Here is an 18,366-nt window from a genome sequence, read left to right on the forward strand (position 1 = left end):
ATACCGGTCAACAACTTTTCCAAGGAAAAGTATCTATGAATAAGAAGGAATATTGGTCCTTATGGACATGAGAAAACGTCTTAAGGAAATGTGAAGACTGTTGTAGCTTGTGCAGCCTCTAATACCAATCTAGTGAATAGAAAAACTTCACAGGAGGAGATATTGGCCAACAACTTTTCCGAGACTCTCAAAAGACAAAGTCCACCGGCTTTTAAGGAAAAATATCTATGAATGAGTAGGAATATTCACCCTTATGGACATGAGAAAATGTCTTAAGGGAATGTAAGAACTGCGGTAGCTTGTACAGCCTCTTATCGCAATCCAGTGAATGGCAAAACTTCCCTAGGAGAGATATCGGCACAGGCACATGACGTGGTGATGGACTACAACTAAACGCTGCAGCGAAGGCGGCGTCCTGCTCCCCGACCTGTCATGTATCTGGCGTCTGGCTCTTATCTGATATAATATTTGCTCGCTCTATAGATCAGTCGCCTCCATCATCCACTTTCTCTTCGGGACGGTAAATGCTATTTATGAAGTCTGTGGTTGCATTTGGAGATTCATTGCACGTTGTCCGTAGATTATTTGCTAGAGGAGCAGAGGTTACTAAATCCGAAGCTGCATTAATCTACGCTCTTGGCTAGTTAACAACCCCTCTCATATTGCAATTTTTTTGGCTGGACATCATGGGGGTGCAAACATGACATCGACTGGCACCCACCGTGTAGCACGCACTATCCACCTGCATCTAAATATTAAATTATATTTGTCTGGATGGTTACGTCGGAGATATGAGAGCATTCAGGAATCTCCAGATCTGGCACATCGTTAATCCTAATTTTTCCCGATTATTGGACTTTCGCTGAATCTTTGCTCCATTTTTGGATCTGAGGATGAGACCTGTGTTGCAATGGTAGAAAAAAATTCCTGGACTTGTCACTTAGGGCTGGCACCAGTACCCTCGTGGGCAAGGGACGGAGCATATTCATCCCTTTGCGTCCAGGGAGTCAGTTCCCTACAAGGATCAAACATCCATGTTGGCAGCTGGTGTTCTGGTATTGTACTGGTCAGAAAATATTCAGATCAGAATATATGAGGCTGTTGAGTACCGATTAGTAGACCCGCGGCCGGTCTGTGCTTCTCAGTCACTACACGAATGTGAATCTGGTGAATCGGAGCAATATAACCCCTTAGATGCCGCTATTGAATGTAAGAGAGGCATTTAAGGGGTTAGTTGCCTATTTATAGCCTTCCTGGTTTCTGCTTATTTCTACATTTACAAAACCCAGTATTGTAGCAGCAATGAGGCAGGTTCGATTTACATAGGGAGACTAATAACAAGAAAAATAAAAAGTATAAAACAAAACATGTTTCTACAAATAATGATGGTCAGAAAAGGCAAAAAGAAAAGTAATTATGTTTTTCTTTTACTCAAAAAGCTCCCCATGATGACGTCAATCCTATATTCCTACGTTTTTACAATGTTCCGGCACGGGCAACAATCTTTTCCGGTCATTAGAAGCTTTTTTTCAGAATTGTTTTCTGTACGTGAAAGTAAAAAATTGGCAAAATGCCGATGGCGGCAGGAGGCAGCCAACTCCGACGACAGCCAACTCCGACGACAGCCAACTCCGACGACAGCCAACTCCGACGACAGCCAACTCCGACGACAGCCAACTCCGACGACAGCCAACTCCGACGACAGCCAACTCCGACGACAGCCAACTCCGACAACACAACAAGATGAAACGTAACGCTGGAAGTGATGGTAAATGCTCACTAAAACCCATAGAGGCGAACAACGGAGCCTTAAAAAGAACGATCCAAAAGCATTGAGATAAAGAACACCATGAAAGCTTTATAAATGGCGCCACGTTTCACCAAGTGTCATGAGGTGCCATCAAGAAGCACACAGAAGTGTGGAAACATAAGTAAGCAGTGAACGCTGTCTGCGAATGGTACCACAAAGGCATAATGTCTTAAAAAAAAAATATAGCACCTTGAAAGCCAGTGAACAACGTCGGTGAGCAAAAACCTAAAGGCATAAATCTAAAAAGAAAATAACAGCTTGGAAGCCATCTTGTGTACAGGTGTCAAACACACGTCAGCATTGAATGAGGTAAATGAATGGAGCCCGAAAGACGTCAATTCTAACAGAAAATGGCAACCTGGAAGACGTCTTGTGTTCAGGTGTCAAACATATGTCATCTTCGAATGAGGTCAATGAGTTGAGCCTGAAAGGCGTAAATCTTTAAAGAAAATGGCATCATGGGAGCCATCATGTGTACAGGTGTCAAACATACGTCAGCATCGAATGAGCCCAAAAAGTGCAAAAACAAAATGGCTGCCTGGAAGCCATCTTGTGTACAGGTGTCAAACATAAGTCAGCATCAAATGAGGTCAGTAAATGGAGTCTGAAAAGCGTAAATCTTAAAAGAAAATGGCAACCATGGAAGCCGTCTTGTGTACATGTGTCAAAACATAAGTCAGCATTGAAGGAGGTCAGTGAGTGGAGCCTGAAAGGCATATATCTTAAAAGAAAATGGCATCATGGCAGCCATCATGTGTACAGGTGTCAAACATACGTCAGCATCGAATGAGCCCAAAAAGTGCAAAAACAAAATGGCTGCCTGGAAGCCATCTTGTGTACAGGTGTCAAACATAAGTCAGCATCAAATGAGGTCAGTAAATGGAGTCTGAAAAGCGTAAATCTTAAAAGAAAATGGCAACCATGGAAGCCGTCTTGTGTACAGGTGTCAAAACATAAGTCAGCATTGAAGGAGGTCAGTGAGTGGAGCCTGAAAGGCATATATCTTAAAAGAAAATGGCATCATGGCAGCCATCATGTGTACAGGTGTCAAACATACGTCAGCATCGAATGAGCCCGAAAAGTGCAAAAACAAAATGGCTGCCTGGAAGCCATCTTGTGTACAGGTATCAAACATACGTCAGCATTAAATGTGGTCAGCGAATGAAAAGTGTAAATCTTAAAACAAAATGGCAACCTGGAAGGTGTCAAATATATATCAGCATCGAATGAGGCCAGTGACTTGAGACTGAAAGGCATAAATCTTAAAGAAAATGGCAGCCTGGAAGCCATCTTGTGTACAGGTGTCAAACATACGTCAGCGACAAATAATGTCAGTGAGTGGAGCATGAAAGGCATAAATCTTAAAATAAAATGGCTGCCTGGAAGCCATTTTGTGTACAGAAATGTCAAAACATAAGACATGAGTAAGTGACTAATGACATAAAATTATGAGAAAAACCATTTTGTGTCATAAAATATGCAAGCAGTGAATATATACATATCCCCTATTTCATTAACCTGGACTAGAAGCATCCTGTCTCTAATAGCCGCCATTTTAGGTGTCCCTGAGGCAGCAGGAGCTGAGGTAAATGTAAAATTCCTAGTGTCTGCCATTATTAATAATCACATTCATGACGAATAACCCACTTTTTCTTCATATTACACAATTTTCCCTCACAAAATACACCTTGTGCAGGAGAATACAGTCGGTCGTGCAGTTTCCCGCCAAGTCTCTAGGCCGCCATTTTGTAGTACGCAGAGCCTGAGCCGCAGTGTGACAGTCTGGAGCTGTGAGGTGCGGGGCGGGCGCGATACTGTTCTGTCCACCAGAGGGCGCGCTGACACCAGTATATAAGGAGGGAGCGCGGCCGGCGCGGGTCAGTGTGATCTGGGCGGTCAGATGTGTCACACACAGTGCTCATTCCTTCTCACATGGCTGCCCATCATCATCAATAGAGTCAGCCATGACTTGCCACCTTAAAAAATCCGACGCTGAAAGAACATTTACCACAGAAATAGTAGTTTTTTGACTCGGAAAATGTGTACAAATGCTTCATAGAGGTTTCCAATGGAGATTCACTCCACTGGTGTACACTGCACTATTTTCCCTCATAAATACACAGCCTGTTACACATGTGTGAGGTAAATGTGGCAAATTTGAGGGAAAAAATATACCCCATACCCCTTTAACTCTTTCAGCCCCTAGCGATTTTTCGTTTTTCCTTCCCTTCTAAGAGCCAAGAATGTCTTTCTTGGGACATAGCCAGAAAAATTATTGAAATACGAACGGTACCACAATATTACACTGTATTGCACCTTCTAAGAGCCATAACTTTTCTATTTTTCTGTCAATATTGCCATATGAGGGCTTTGTTTTTTGCGGGATGAGTTGTACTTTTGAATGAAACCAAATAGTGTACTGAAAAATAGAAAATGTGTGGTGAAAATGCAAACAAGTGGTATTGCACGATTGGTTTTGGGGTCTTTTACTTACCACGTGCACTATATGGCAAAACTGAGGTGTCAGTATGATGCCTCAGGTTGGTACAAGTTCGTAGATACCAAACATGGGTACCCTGTGATCGTGCCACGGAGCCGCCAATGGTGGCAGGGAACGGCAAAATCCCCGTCACGGCCATTTATCTCTAGATTTTGATGAGCACACTGTGATTTTTGCCACAGTTTTTGGTGCAGTTTTGTCAGAAAGTTCTCACTTTTGACTTCACCGCAAAGTCTGTGAGAATTCAGATTTGCTGTGCGCACATTGCAGTTTTTTTTACTAGTTTGTCATAAACTTCTTTTTGCATTTTATCCCTGTGTTTTCCACTAGTGATGGGAGGACTCCACCAACTTGGGGTCAGCGGGGGATTGATCCCTGGAAGGTGGCAAGATGTCGGTCCCCATATAATCTATGGGAACCAGAATCCGGTGTAAAGGGGTAGGAAGGAGCAAGCGCTTCATACTTGCCGATAAACCGACACGGCTGTGTCCGCGCCTGCATCCTCTCACTCTTCTTCCCAGGCCACTCATTAGCTTCATGCATATTCACTGCTTCACCCGCCCACCGGTGTCTGTGATTGGTTGCAGTCAGACGTGCCCCCACGTTGAATGACAGCTTGTCTGACGCTTCCAGACACAGACCCGTATAGCGTACAGTAAATATAGATAACAAAATAGCTGTAGAGACCCCCATGTTATGATTCTCAGCACAGAAAAAGCCTATGGCTACAGGCTGCAGACCCCAGCCGTGCACTTATTTTGGCTGTGTATCAAAATAAGAGGAACCGCATGTGGCTTTTTTTTTTATATATATATATATATAAATTATTTAAATAATTAAGATCCCCAGTGTGTAGTCTCCCCAATTTTGAAATCCAGCCATGATAAGGCTGACAGAGGGCTGGTATTCTCAGGCTGGGGAGAACTATGCTTATTGGGCCCCCCCCCAACCTAAAAATAGCAGCCTGCAGCTATCCAGAATTTTTCACGACAACCCTAGCACTTTACCAGTCTCTTCCTGATTGCCCTGGTGAGGTGGCAATTGGGGTACTAAGATGTTAATGTCAGCTCACCCCCTTTTTCACTACTTTATTTACCCCCCAAACACCCCTGCAGGTCTGACATAATCTGCACGAGGTCCCACAACAATTCCAGCTCTGCTACATCTGAATCACAGCGCGTGATCACAGAACATGACCAAATGCTGTAATTGCAGGCAGAGAATGAGCTGCGATGAGCGGTCACGTCACTCAAGTTATCTGCAGCCACAACTGGAGGTTCCCACGGTCCCCCACCTGTGACCGCAGGTAACCTGACCTCAGGTGAGGTCACTGAAGTCACCTGAGGTGTACACATATATTTGGAACCTCTACGTTCATAAAAGTCTGTTCTATCAAAATACTAAATAAATTAATCCGATCGGTAAACAGCGTAACAAGAAGAAAAACGTAATCTCCAGAATTACATTTTTTCGGCTGCAATAAGAGGCGATCGAAACATATCTACGCAAAAATACACAAGTCCTCCCTAAGCCCCAGATCCCTGCGGCCGTCGTTCCTGTGTGCACATCACGTGATCCTCCTCCTCTTCTAGTTCCTCCTTCAGAAAAACAAAAATGTAAGAGAACGAGCGACACGTGACTATTCACTGCTCCTTTTCTCCTTCCTGGTGGCTCCTCGCAGACTTCTGCTCTGTACACCGAGCCCGTGCTGCCCGAAATCTGGAGAATAGGGCAAGATCCACATATACAAGACCCAGGCTTAAGGATACACAGGTATTGTGTGCACAGTCATGGGGGAGGGATTGTCTGTGACCCTTTATTGCTCCTTGTATTTACACTCTATAGCTGCCCATGTGATTTCCCTTCCCTTCTGCACATCCGGAAGGTCATATCTAATATATAAACTATATGTGTGTGTATATATGTATGTGTGTGTATATATGTGTGGACGCTGGCATGCTGATAGACAGGGTCCTGCTTGCTCTACTGAGCATGCCCAGAAACCAGTCTCACGTGATCAGTCTCTCTCCCCCTCCCTCTCTCCCCCTCCCTCATCCTCTCTCTCTCTCTCCCCGCCTGAGAGCTGCGGGGGCTCGTAACCAAGGTAAACATAGGGTAACTTGCTTGGATACCCGATGTTTACCTTTGGTTAGATGTGCAGGTAGCCTGGCTCCTAGCAGCTGCAGACGCTCGTGACCAAGGTAAATATCGGGTATCCAAGCAAGTTACCCAATGTTTACCTTGGTTACGTGTGCAGGTAGCCTGGCTCCTAGCAGCTGCAGACACTCGTGACCAAGGTAAATATCGGGTATCCAAGCAAGTTACCCAATGTTTACCTTGGTTACGTGTGCAGGGAGCCCGGCTCCTAGCAGCTGCAGACGCTCGTGACCAAGGTAAATATCGGGTATCCAAGCAAGTTACCCAATGTTTACCTTGGTTACGTGTGCAGGGAGCCCGGCTCCTAGCAGCTGCAGACGCTCGTGACCAAGGTAAATATCGGGTATCCAAGCAAGTTACCCAATGTTTACTTTGGTTACGTGTGCAGGGAGCCCGGCTCCTAGCAGCTGCAGACGCTCGTAACCAAGGTAAATATCGGGTATCCAAGCAAGTTACCCAATGTTTACCTTGGTTACGTGTGCAGGGAGCCCGGCTCCTAGCAGCTGCAGACGCTCGTAACCAAGGTAAATATCGGGTATCCAAGCAAGTTACCCAATGTTTACCTTGGTTACGTGTGCAGGGAGCCCGGCTCCTAGCAGCTGCAGACGCTCATGACCAAGTTAAATATCGGGTATCCAAGTTACCTGATGTTTACCTTGGTTACGAGTCTCCGCAGCTGTCAGATGCCGACTCCCAGTCTGTCACGTTCAGTTCCCCTCATTCCCAATCACATGACTCCAATGCCCGCCCATAAACTTCAAGTAACAGGATCCTGCAAAATAACACATGCGTTTTTCTTTGTAAAAACAGGATCCGCTTTTACAGCAAAAAAAGTTCATGATGCATGTTAAAAAAACGTAGTGTGAAAGCAGCCTTATTCACCATATACACTACTTACATTAAAGTGAATGGAGCTGAGAGCTACAGGACATTAATAGCAGCTGTGATTGGTTGCTATAGGAACAAAGGACATTGTTAGTATAAGAAGCTTATGTGTGAGGTAATATGATGTCGACAGAGAAACACAGAGACAGGTCATGCTACAGCATCTCGACCTAATTAAGGTCAGGACTGTGACTAGGCCACTCCAAAGTCTTAAATTAGTTTTTCTTAGGCCATTTAGAGCTGGACTTGCTGGTGTATTTTGGATCATTGTCCTGCTCTATAACCCAAGTATACTTCGGTTTGAGGTCACGAACAGGTGGCCAAATATTTGCCTTCAGGATGTTTTAGTAGACCGCAGAATTCATGGTTCCATTTACCACAGCAAGTCCTCCAATCCTGAAGCATCAAAACAATCCCAGACCATCACCTGCCACCACCATACTTTACTGTGGGTATGATGTTCCTTTTCTGAAATGCTGTTACTTCTACACCAGATGTAATGGCACATACACCTTCAAAAACATTCAACTTTTGTCTTGTCAGTTCACAAATTATTCTCCCAAAAGTCTTGTGGATCATCAAGATGTTTTCTGGCAAAACTAAGATGAGCCTTTATGTTCTTTTTGCTCAGCAGTGGTTTTCATCTTGGATCTCTGCCATGTGCCGGACATTTTTGCCCCGTGTCTTGCTTATGGTGGAGTCATGACCATTGACCTTACCTGAGGCAAGTGAGGACTGTAGTTCTTTGGGTATTCTTCTGGGGTCTTTTGTGACCACTTTGATGAGTTGTTGCTCTGTTCTTGGGGTAATTTTGGTCAGCCGGCCACTCCTGGGAAGGTTCATCACTGTTCCATGTTTTTGCCATTTGTAGATAATGGCTCTCACTGTAAGTTCCAAAGCTTTAGAAATGGCTTTATAACCTTTTCCAGACTGATAGATCTCAATTACTTTATTTGAATTTCTTTGGATCGCGGCATGATCTCTAGCGTTTAAGGATGTTTTGGTCTACTTTACTTTGTCAGGCAGGTCCTATTTAAGTGATTTTTTTTTTTTTACTGAGAATAGGTGCGTCAGTAATCAGGCCTGGGTGTAGATAGGGAAATTTAATTCAGCTTCCCAAAGATGTGATAAACCACAGTTAATTTATGTTTTAAGTGTGTGTGGTGGTGGGGGGGGGGTCGGGGCAAAAAATACCTTATACATATGGGATATGGCTCTGTGTGCAGAATCGCCATGCTCTTTGCTAGATTAATGTGGATTCTACATCCTACGTCATTCACAGATTGCCGCAAGTCTTATACCTGCGCAGTTGTAGTGCAGGCCTGCGCACGCGCTCTACGCTTTGCCCCTGTAAGGGCACAGCGAAGTTATATAATGCGCCAACACCTATTAAACCAGAAGGGAAGTGAGTGCCGGTGCATACTCAGTGCAGGACCTTAGTAGGGTAGAGCAAAGAATTAATGCTTGGTGGATTTGAGGAGTTTACCCCTGTTATTTTGTAGGTTGTAGTTTTGAATCTCTTAACCTTTGTGGATATGCTGTGGGATAAAGTTTCAGTTTTCCCTTGTCTGTATTTTTGTGGCAGGCGGAGGAGGGGACGCTGCGCTCACCCACTGCTCGGGTCTGGCTGCTGCTGCTCGGTGGCTCGAGCGGTGGGCTGGATCCCGGGGACTCGAGCGGCGCTCCTCGCCCGTGAGTGAAAGGGGGTGGTTTGGTTTAGGGATATTGTCCGTGACGCCACCCACGGTGTGTGGTGAGGTTGTGACACCACCGCTGCTCTGGACGGGGATCCCGGGAGCGGTGACATGGAGCAGCTTGGATGTTGGTTCTCCCCTCCGTGGGTAGGGGGGTTGGTTGTCCCGGGGCCCGGTGAGGGGTTAGGATGGCAGGCGGGTTACGGGGCCTGGTGAGGTGCAGGGTCGCGGGGGCAGCGCTGTGCCGCACGGCACGGTGGTACTCACTCAGCCAATGATGAGGACACAGTTCTCGGTAAAACACACGGCAAAGTCTCCGGTAAAACAAAGGGCTGGATGGACGGGTCCCACAGGCGGCTGCGGTAGCTCTCCCGGTAGATTGGTGGTGACTGCCTTTCCCTGCACCTGTGTTGTGTTCACGGTTCCAATGGCTTCCCACCGGTAACCCGCTCCCCAGCTTGGATGGATGCTGAGGGAGCCCCTTTTGCCCGCAGGCTCTAGCCCTGGGAACTGTAGCCTTGGCGGTGACTGTGTTTCCCTTCACGGTTTGAGCTTTTGCCTTCAATCGGGTCTTGACTGCTGGGAAACCCCGGAGGTTCCCTTCGCTAACGGATTTACGGCGACTCCTAGCCTGGTCGGGGTCCGTAAGCCCTGCCGAATGGTGCTGGCCTCTCTTTGCTCCCCGATCCGGTACCCTCGGGCCACTGCCCGTCCCCGGTCCTTACGGTTCGCTTCAATCAGTCTCTCCTGCAGACGGTCACCACCGTCTGCCAACCTTGCTGTATGTGCCTGGGCCACGCACCCGAACACGGTCAGTCTCCTCTACTGCCACTTCACTCCTTCAACACTCCAAACTAATCTCAACTCCCTTTTCCCGCCTCCAGGACTGTGAACTCCTCAGTGGGCGGGACCAACCGCCTGGCTCCACCCCCTGGTGTGGACATCAGCCCCTGGAGGGAGGCAACAAGGATTTTTGTTTGACTTCAGTGTGCCTAGCCGGGGTGTGGGGTGTGTTGTTGTAGTACCTGTGACGTCCTGGCTTGTCCAGGGCGCCACGTTTTTCTGTAAATAAGAAAGCCGCGGAGACACCATCACGTGTTTCTCAACGCTGGCAGGAAACTAGCCAGGTCTTTCACCGGGAAGGAACAACCACGGGAAGGGCAGTCTCCAGTCAAGGAGACCACCTATACCAAACATGGTATCCATCCACAGACAGCCGTTTCGGGGTATTTGCCCCTCATCAGTGTGGAGTAGGAATCTGGCTAGTGGGGGCAATGCCTAGTAAAAGACTACTTAAGCAAGCATTGTTGACCTTAGGGAGATCAACATATCCACTGCGGAGACACCATCACGTGTTTCTCAACGCAGTGATTCTAGAGCATTGCCCCCTGGGAAGTATGCAAATAAGAAAGCCGCGGAGACACCATCACGTGTTTCTCAACGCTGGCAGGAAACTAGCCAGGTCTTTCACCGGGAAGGAACAACCACGGGAAGGGCAGTCTCCAGTCAAGGAGACCACCTATACCAAACATGGTATCCATCCACAGACAGCCGTTTCGGGGTATTTGCCCGTCATCAGTGTGGAGTAGGAATCTGGCTAGTGGGGGCAATGCCTAGTAAAAGACTACTTAAGCAAGCATTGTTGACCTTAGGGAGATCAACATATCCACTGCGGAGACACCATCACGTGTTTCTCAACGCAGTGATTCTAGAGCATTGCCCCCTGGGAAGTATGCAAATAAGAAAGCCGCGGAGACACCATCACGTGTTTCTCAACGCTGGCAGGAAACTAGCCAGGTCTTTCACCGGGAAGGAACAACCACGGGAAGGGCAGTCTCCAGTCAAGGAGACCACCTATACCAAACATGGTATCCATCCACAGACAGCCGTTTCGGGGTATTTGCCCCTCATCAGTGTGGAGTAGGAATCTGGCTAGTGGGGGCAATGCCTAGTAAAAGACTACTTAAGCAAGCATTGTTGACCTTAGGGAGATCAACATATCCACTGCGGAGACACCATCACGTGTTTCTCAACGCAGTGATTCTAGAGCATTGCCCCCTGGGAAGTATGCAAATAAGAAAGCCGCGGAGACACCATCACGTGTTTCTCAACGCTGGCAGGAAACTAGCCAGGTCTTTCACCGGGAAGGAACAACCACGGGAAGGGCAGTCTCCAGTCAAGGAGACCACCTATACCAAACATGGTATCCATCCACAGACAGCCGTTTCGGGGTATTTGCCCCTCATCAGTGTGGAGTAGGAATCTGGCTAGTGGGGGCAATGCCTAGTAAAAGACTACTTAAGCAAGCATTGTTGACCTTAGGGAGATCAACATATCCACTGCGGAGACACCATCACGTGTTTCTCAACGCAGTGATTCTAGAGCATTGCCCCCTGGGAAGTATGCAAATAAGAAAGCCGCGGAGACACCATCACGTGTTTCTCAACGCTGGCAGGAAACTAGCCAGGTCTTTCACCGGGAAGGAACAACCACGGGAAGGGCAGTCTCCAGTCAAGGAGACCACCTATACCAAACATGGTATCCATCCACAGACAGCCGTTTCGGGGTATTTGCCCCTCATCAGTGTGGAGTAGGAATCTGGCTAGTGGGGGCAATGCCTAGTAAAAGACTACTTAAGCAAGCATTGTTGACCTTAGGGAGATCAACATATCCACTGCGGAGACACCATCACGTGTTTCTCAACGCAGTGATTCTAGAGCATTGCCCCCTGGGAAGTATGCAAATAAGAAAGCCGCGGAGACACCATCACGTGTTTCTCAACGCTGGCAGGAAACTAGCCAGGTCTTTCACCGGGAAGGAACAACCACGGGAAGGGCAGTCTCCAGTCAAGGAGACCACCTATACCAAACATGGTATCCATCCACAGACAGCCGTTTCGGGGTATTTGCCCCTCATCAGTGTGGAGTAGGAATCTGGCTAGTGGGGGCAATGCCTAGTAAAAGACTACTTAAGCAAGCATTGTTGACCTTAGGGAGATCAACATATCCACTGCGGAGACACCATCACGTGTTTCTCAACGCAGTGATTCTAGAGCATTGCCCCCTGGGAAGTATGCAAATAAGAAAGCCGCGGAGACACCATCACGTGTTTCTCAACGCTGGCAGGAAACTAGCCAGGTCTTTCACCGGGAAGGAACAACCACGGGAAGGGCAGTCTCCAGTCAAGGAGACCACCTATACCAAACATGGTATCCATCCACAGACAGCCGTTTCGGGGTATTTGCCCCTCATCAGTGTGGAGTAGGAATCTGGCTAGTGGGGGCAATGCCTAGTAAAAGACAGGTGGTCTCCTTGACTGGAGACTGCCCTTCCCGTGGTTGTTCCTTCCCGGTGAAAGACCTGGCTAGTTTCCTGCCAGCGTTGAGAAACACGTGATGGTGTCTCCGCGGCTTTCTTATTTGCATACTTCCCAGGGGGCAATGCTCTAGAATCACTGCGTTGAGAAACACGTGATGGTGTCTCCGCAGTGGATATGTTGATCTCCCTAAGGTCAACAATGCTTGCTTACGTTTTTCTGTAGGTTTCATCACACCCCTGTCCCATCTCTCCCTATGGGGAGGGAGAATCAGATCAGGACTGGTCAGGAGCTGGGCCAGGAAGGAGACTCAGACCTCTCCACCATCAGTATTTCTAAGATTAGGGATAGCATAGGGCCACCTAGCTTGAGGGACAGCTTAGGAGCCCTGGTTCCCCGCTATCCCTGCTATCTTCGCAAGTCATCGTGACAGCCACTTTGTTTTTTTTTTCTCCACAGCCATGACGTCTGCCGATCTGCTAGAAGAACTGAATTGCTCCATCTGCCTGGGCATCTATACGGATCCCGTCACGCTGAGATGTGGCCACAACTTTTGCCAGAACTGCATTGATTGTGTATTGGACACCCAGGAGCAGTCCGGAGAATTCTCCTGTCCTGAATGTCGAGAAGAATTCCAGGAACGTCCAACTCTGAGAAAAAACACAACCCTGAATAACATAGCGCAGCGTTTCTTGTCTACGCACCCTAAAGAGGACCAAACGGCAATAGTCTGCACCTACTGTATCAAGTCTTCGGTGCCAGCTATTAAATCCTGCTTGTTATGTGAGGCTTCTCTGTGCGAGAGTCACCTGGAGGTCCACAGCAGGTCACCAGAACACATCTTATCAGAACCCACCACTGACATGAGTAGCAGAAAATGCTCCATCCACCAGAAGATCCTGGAGTATTACTGCACAAAAGATGCCACCTATATCTGTGTGTCCTGCAGATTAGACGGTGCCCACAAGGGACACAAAATTAAAACAATGATCGAGGTATCGGACGAGAAGAAGGAGAGGTCAAGACGGATCTTGAAGGACCTGACTGCAAAAAGTAAAGAGTCAGATAAGATCATCCATAGATTGCAAGAGCACAAGAAGAAAGTGCAAGAAAAGGTTGACAAGGAACTTGATAAAGCATCCACGATATTCAAAGACATCAGAAAACGACTGGAAGACGAGGAGAAGAAAGCCTATTGCGAAATCTACAGGCAGAGGGATCAGGTGTTGCTCTCTGTCACCAAACTTCTCAAACCTCTCGAGATGGAGAAAGAAGACCTGTCCTACAAGATGGATCACATCATGAAACTGTGTAACATGTCCGATCCATTTCATGTCCTACAAGAAAAGGATCCCGATAAAGATACGTTTGCCACCAAACATGGTGAGATTGGCAACTTAGACGATCTGGACGTAGGTCTTATCCCGAAGATAGTAAACAGAAGTTTATCCGACTTTGTCGCTGGTGTAAAAACCCAAACCCATACGGAAATAGCAATGACTATATCGCTAGACGAAAACACGGCTTGTCAGGACATCAATATATCAGGCGACCTATCAACTATATCAAAATCAGAAATAAAGCAGTATCACCCCAACAGATTCGAGTACTATCCTCAGGTTCTCAGCATCCAGAGCTTTTCTTCAGGACAACACTCTTGGGAAGTGGAAACCAGTGAATCGGGAAACTGGAGGATCGGAGTCAGTTACGCCAGCATCGAAAGAAGTGGAGACCACTCATATTTTGGAGACAACACCAAGTCCTGGTGCTTGCGTAGATTCAATATTAATCTATATTCAGTGATACATAACAGCAAGGAGGTACACATAAGTCACAAAGTCTCCAGTCACCGACTGAGAATATGTCTGGACTACGAGGCTGGACATTTGTCCTTTTACGAGTTGACCGACCCCATTACACATATTCACACCTTCACTGCCACTTTCACTGAGCCCTTACACGCTGCGTTTTGTGTATGGGATGACTGGGTGAAAATACTGACGTAGAACGGTCAATTTGACAAAACTAACTAGAGCTAATAATAGCTTTTATTTTTGTCCAATATAGTCATACCTTATTAAGCAAACTACTTTATATGAGCTGCCAAAATTTATGGAATGAAAGTGACAACCGCTCTAACACATTGATAACCACCTCCAAACTATTATGCAAGTAGTTGCCAATATACTACTACCTTTTTCTTACAGTACTTTTAATAGATGGATTGATTGAGCTACTTTTTGTGTATATTGGGTTAAACAGACCCCCATTGCGGTGCCCTACACTCTATTAAGCAAACTACTTTGTATGAGCTAACAAAATTTATGGAATGAAAGTGACAACCGCTCTAACACATTGATAACCACCTCCAAACTATTATGCAAGTAGTTGCCAATATACTACTACCTTTTTCTTACAGTACTTTTAATAGATGGATTGATTGAGCTACTTTTTGTGTATATTGGGTTAAACAGACCCCCATTGCGGTGCCCTACACTCTATTAAGCAAACTACTTTATATGATCTGCCAAAATTTATGGAATGAAAGTGACAACCGCACTAACACATTGATAACCACCTCCAAACTATTATGCAAATAGTTGCCAATATACTACTACCTTTTTCTTACAGTACTTTTAATAGATGGATTGATTGAGCTACTTTTTGTGTATATTGGGTTAAACAGACCCCCATTGCGGTGCCCTACACTCTATTAAGCAAACTACTTTATATGATCTGCCAAAATTTATGGAATGAAAGTGACAACCGCACTAACACATTGATAACCACCTCCAAACTATTATGCAAGTAGTTGCCAATATACTACTACCTTTTTCTTACAGTAGGTTTAACACTAGAAGTCCCAGAGTGGGGTCATTTAACATTTCTACCATTGGAACCCTATGGAGCTCGAAATTTCTGGGACTTCTAGTGTTAAAAGATGGGTTGATGAAGGTACTTTTTGTGTATATTGGGTTAGTATCAAAGGAAAGACGTTCCAGGGCGGCACTCAGGGATGAACGGCGCTCAGGTCTATGGAAGGCATCCACAATCCAAAAATGAAGAAAAAGACCGGCACTCTTCTTTATGAATGTAAATTCTTTTTATTGTACAATTCCATGTACAGGTGTCAAATATAACGCGTTTCGGCAGAAACCTTTCTCAAACAAAAGTTGATTACTGTATCACAGTTAGTATTGGGTTAAACAGACCCCCATCACAGTGCCCTACACTTTAATAAGAAAAACACTTTGCATGAGCTGCCAAGAGTCATGGAAGGAAAGTGACAACCGCTCTAACACACTTATAACCACCTCCAATAATACCTTCTGCTTACAGTAACTTTAATAGATGGGTTGATTAAGCTACTTTTTGTGTATATTGGGTTAAACTGAACCCCATTACGGTCCCCTACACTCTGAAAAAAAAATATCAGCTAGGTGGATGAAACAGTGGCAATGACTTCTCCGACTATAACCTTGTCCAAAAACGATGTCACTTTCAAAATGAAAGAAACCAAGTTCACCCAAACTTAGGAAATTTGTTTGCATCAATACAAAGAAATTATAATCGAAACTGAGATTGCATTTTATTATACCTAAGATACTCAAGATTTCAGAAAGAGAAACTATGCCTCGTCCAAAGATATAATTCTATGTGTGCTGTTACTGCTTTCTACATTTTTGTAATAAAAAAAATACATATTTTAATGTCATAAAGCCTTGGCAATTGTTTTTTTTTTTTTTTTTATTATTTACCAATATGCACTTTACAGGAAATCTTACCTGGCAAAATAATTCTCGAGGTCAGTATGATTACGCAGATACCAAACATGCATAATTATTTTTTTTTTTAATTAAGTGGTGAAAAAAATTCGAGATTTTCTATAAAAAAAAAAAAAAAAAATTGCTTGTCTTTTTGGAAACCCTTAATTATTTCAATTCTTGGATTATAGTGCCTATTTTTTTGTGCGTGGAGCTGACATTTTTACTGATATCATTTTAGGGTAGCAGCTGAAAAAGAAAATTCTGGGTTTTTAAATTGTATCTTGTAGTAATGTCCCCCATCCTGGTTCCTATCTTGTATTTATATGAAAGAAAACACAGAGTTGCCAGCCAATCAGAGGTCAGCAGCTGACGTCATAAGCCGATGTCAGCAGCTGACCTCTGATTGGCTGGCCTTGGTATAGCTGTGCAGAGAGCTTGTCTCAGCAATACATTTCAGTTGAACTAAAGTAAAGCTCCGAAGGCGGTGGTCACCTGAACCAAGCCATGATTGCCGATGGGTCTACGCTGCCTGCCAATAAGGGGGGAGAGTAAATATTTTTTAATGTTTACCAATACTCCTTCCCTTTATTTAGATCATCTCCCATAAATTGTTGAACTTGTTGAACAAACTGTACGTCTATATCAACTCCCCTCCCTCCCCCGAGGTATAACTTTCTGCCCCTCGTACTCACTGTAACATCCAACCCCATTGCCCCTGAGTATAATCTCCTTCCCCCCTATGTTATCGTCTTTATTACTATGTAAATCAAAAAAGGTCCGTGGAGCCTCTGTTAGGAGTCTCGACACAGAACTAACCAAATATCCCTCCGGGACAGAGCGGCCGGTGTTGCGGAGCTCACTGATACCAGCGCGTCCTGTAATAGGAGCCCCTGTAATGTTACAGAGCGGGGGGCCGAGTGCTGAGGAATAGAGGACAGAAAAGTCCCCACCGCTCTGCTGACCCCATAACTGCAGGGTCCAAACCTCCTCTGGTAACATCACCACAAACACTGCGCCCCCCGTGAGCTTCATGGCCGAGCAGCTGCAACTGTACATCACCAAGCACTATGCCAAGCCGTACATCACCAAGCACAATGCCGAGCCATACATCACCAAGCACAATGCTGAGCTGTACATCACCAAGCACAATGCCGAGCCGTACATCACCAAGCACAATGCCGAGCCGTACATCACCAAGCACAATGCCGAGCCGTACATCACCAAGCACAATGCCGAGCCATACATCACCAAGCACAATGCCGAGCCATACATCACCAACCACAATGATGAGCCGTACACCACCAAGCACAATGCCGAGCCGTACATCACCAAGCACAATGCCGAGCCGTACATCACCAAGCACAATGATGAGCCGTACACCACCAAGCACAATGCCGAGCCATACATCACCAAGCACAATGCCGAGCCATACATCACCGAGCACAATGCCGAGCCATACATGACCGAGCACAATGCCGAGCCGTACATCACCGAGCACAATGCCGAGCCATACATCACCAAGCACAATGCCGAGCCATACATCACCAAGCACAATGCCGAGCCGTACATCACCAAGCACAATGCCGAGCCGTACATCACCAAGCACAATGCCGAGCCGTACATCACCAAGCACAATGCCGAGCCGTACATCACCAAGCACAATGCAGAGCCGTACATCACCAAGCACAATGCTGAGCCATACATCACCAAGCACAATGCCGAGCCACACATCACCAAGCACAATGCCGAGCCATACATCACCAAGCACAATGCCGAGCCGTACATCACCAAGCACAATGCCGAGCCGTACATCACCAAGCACAATGCCGAGCCATACATCACCAAGCACAATGCCGAGCCATACATCACCAAGCACAATGCCGAGCCATACATCACCAAGCACAATGCCGAGCCGTACATCACCAAGCACAATGCCGAGCCGTACATCACCAAGCACAATGCCGAGCCGTACATCACCAAGCACAATGCCGAGCCGTACATCACCAAGCACAATGCCGAGCCATACATCACCAAGCACAATGCTGAGCCGTACATCACCAAGCACAATGCTGAGCCATACATCACCAAGCACAATGCCGAGCCATACATCACCAAGCACAATGCCGAGCCGTACATCACCAAGCACAATGCCGAGCCATACATCACCAAGCACAATGCTGAGCCGTACATCACCAAGCACAATGCTGAGCCATACATCACCAAGCACAATGCCGAGCC

The 18,366-nt window shown here is 46.2% G+C and overlaps 2 protein-coding genes across 3 annotated transcripts in view; one reads left to right on the forward strand and one right to left on the reverse strand.

The window, feature by feature from the left end:
• The window catches only part of DNAH9 (dynein axonemal heavy chain 9), a 324,201-nt gene extending 320,615 nt beyond the window's left edge, over positions 1–3,586 (reverse strand). Inside the window, 1 exon segment of the mRNA XM_075351461.1 lies at positions 3,498–3,586. The gene's annotated coding sequence lies outside the window, so the exon portion shown is untranslated.
• The window catches only part of LOC142312501 (E3 ubiquitin/ISG15 ligase TRIM25-like), a 61,872-nt gene extending 45,842 nt beyond the window's left edge, over positions 1–16,030 (forward strand). Inside the window, exons 1-2 of one of the 2 annotated variants that reach the window (XM_075351459.1) lie at positions 5,920–6,083; positions 12,821–16,030. In XM_075351459.1, coding sequence (XP_075207574.1) covers positions 12,823–14,367 — 1,545 coding nt within the window. In that variant the 5' untranslated portion in view covers positions 5,920–6,083; positions 12,821–12,822 and the 3' untranslated portion in view covers positions 14,368–16,030. Of the gene's footprint in view, positions 1–5,919; positions 6,084–12,820 lie in introns of those variants that run through there. The other variant, XM_075351460.1, reaches the window with a different exon arrangement.
• Positions 16,031–18,366: the final 2,336 nt, after the last annotated feature.

This window comes from Anomaloglossus baeobatrachus, chromosome 5 (assembly GCF_048569485.1).
Source record: "Anomaloglossus baeobatrachus isolate aAnoBae1 chromosome 5, aAnoBae1.hap1, whole genome shotgun sequence".
Classification (NCBI taxonomy): domain Eukaryota; kingdom Metazoa; phylum Chordata; class Amphibia; order Anura; family Aromobatidae; genus Anomaloglossus; species Anomaloglossus baeobatrachus.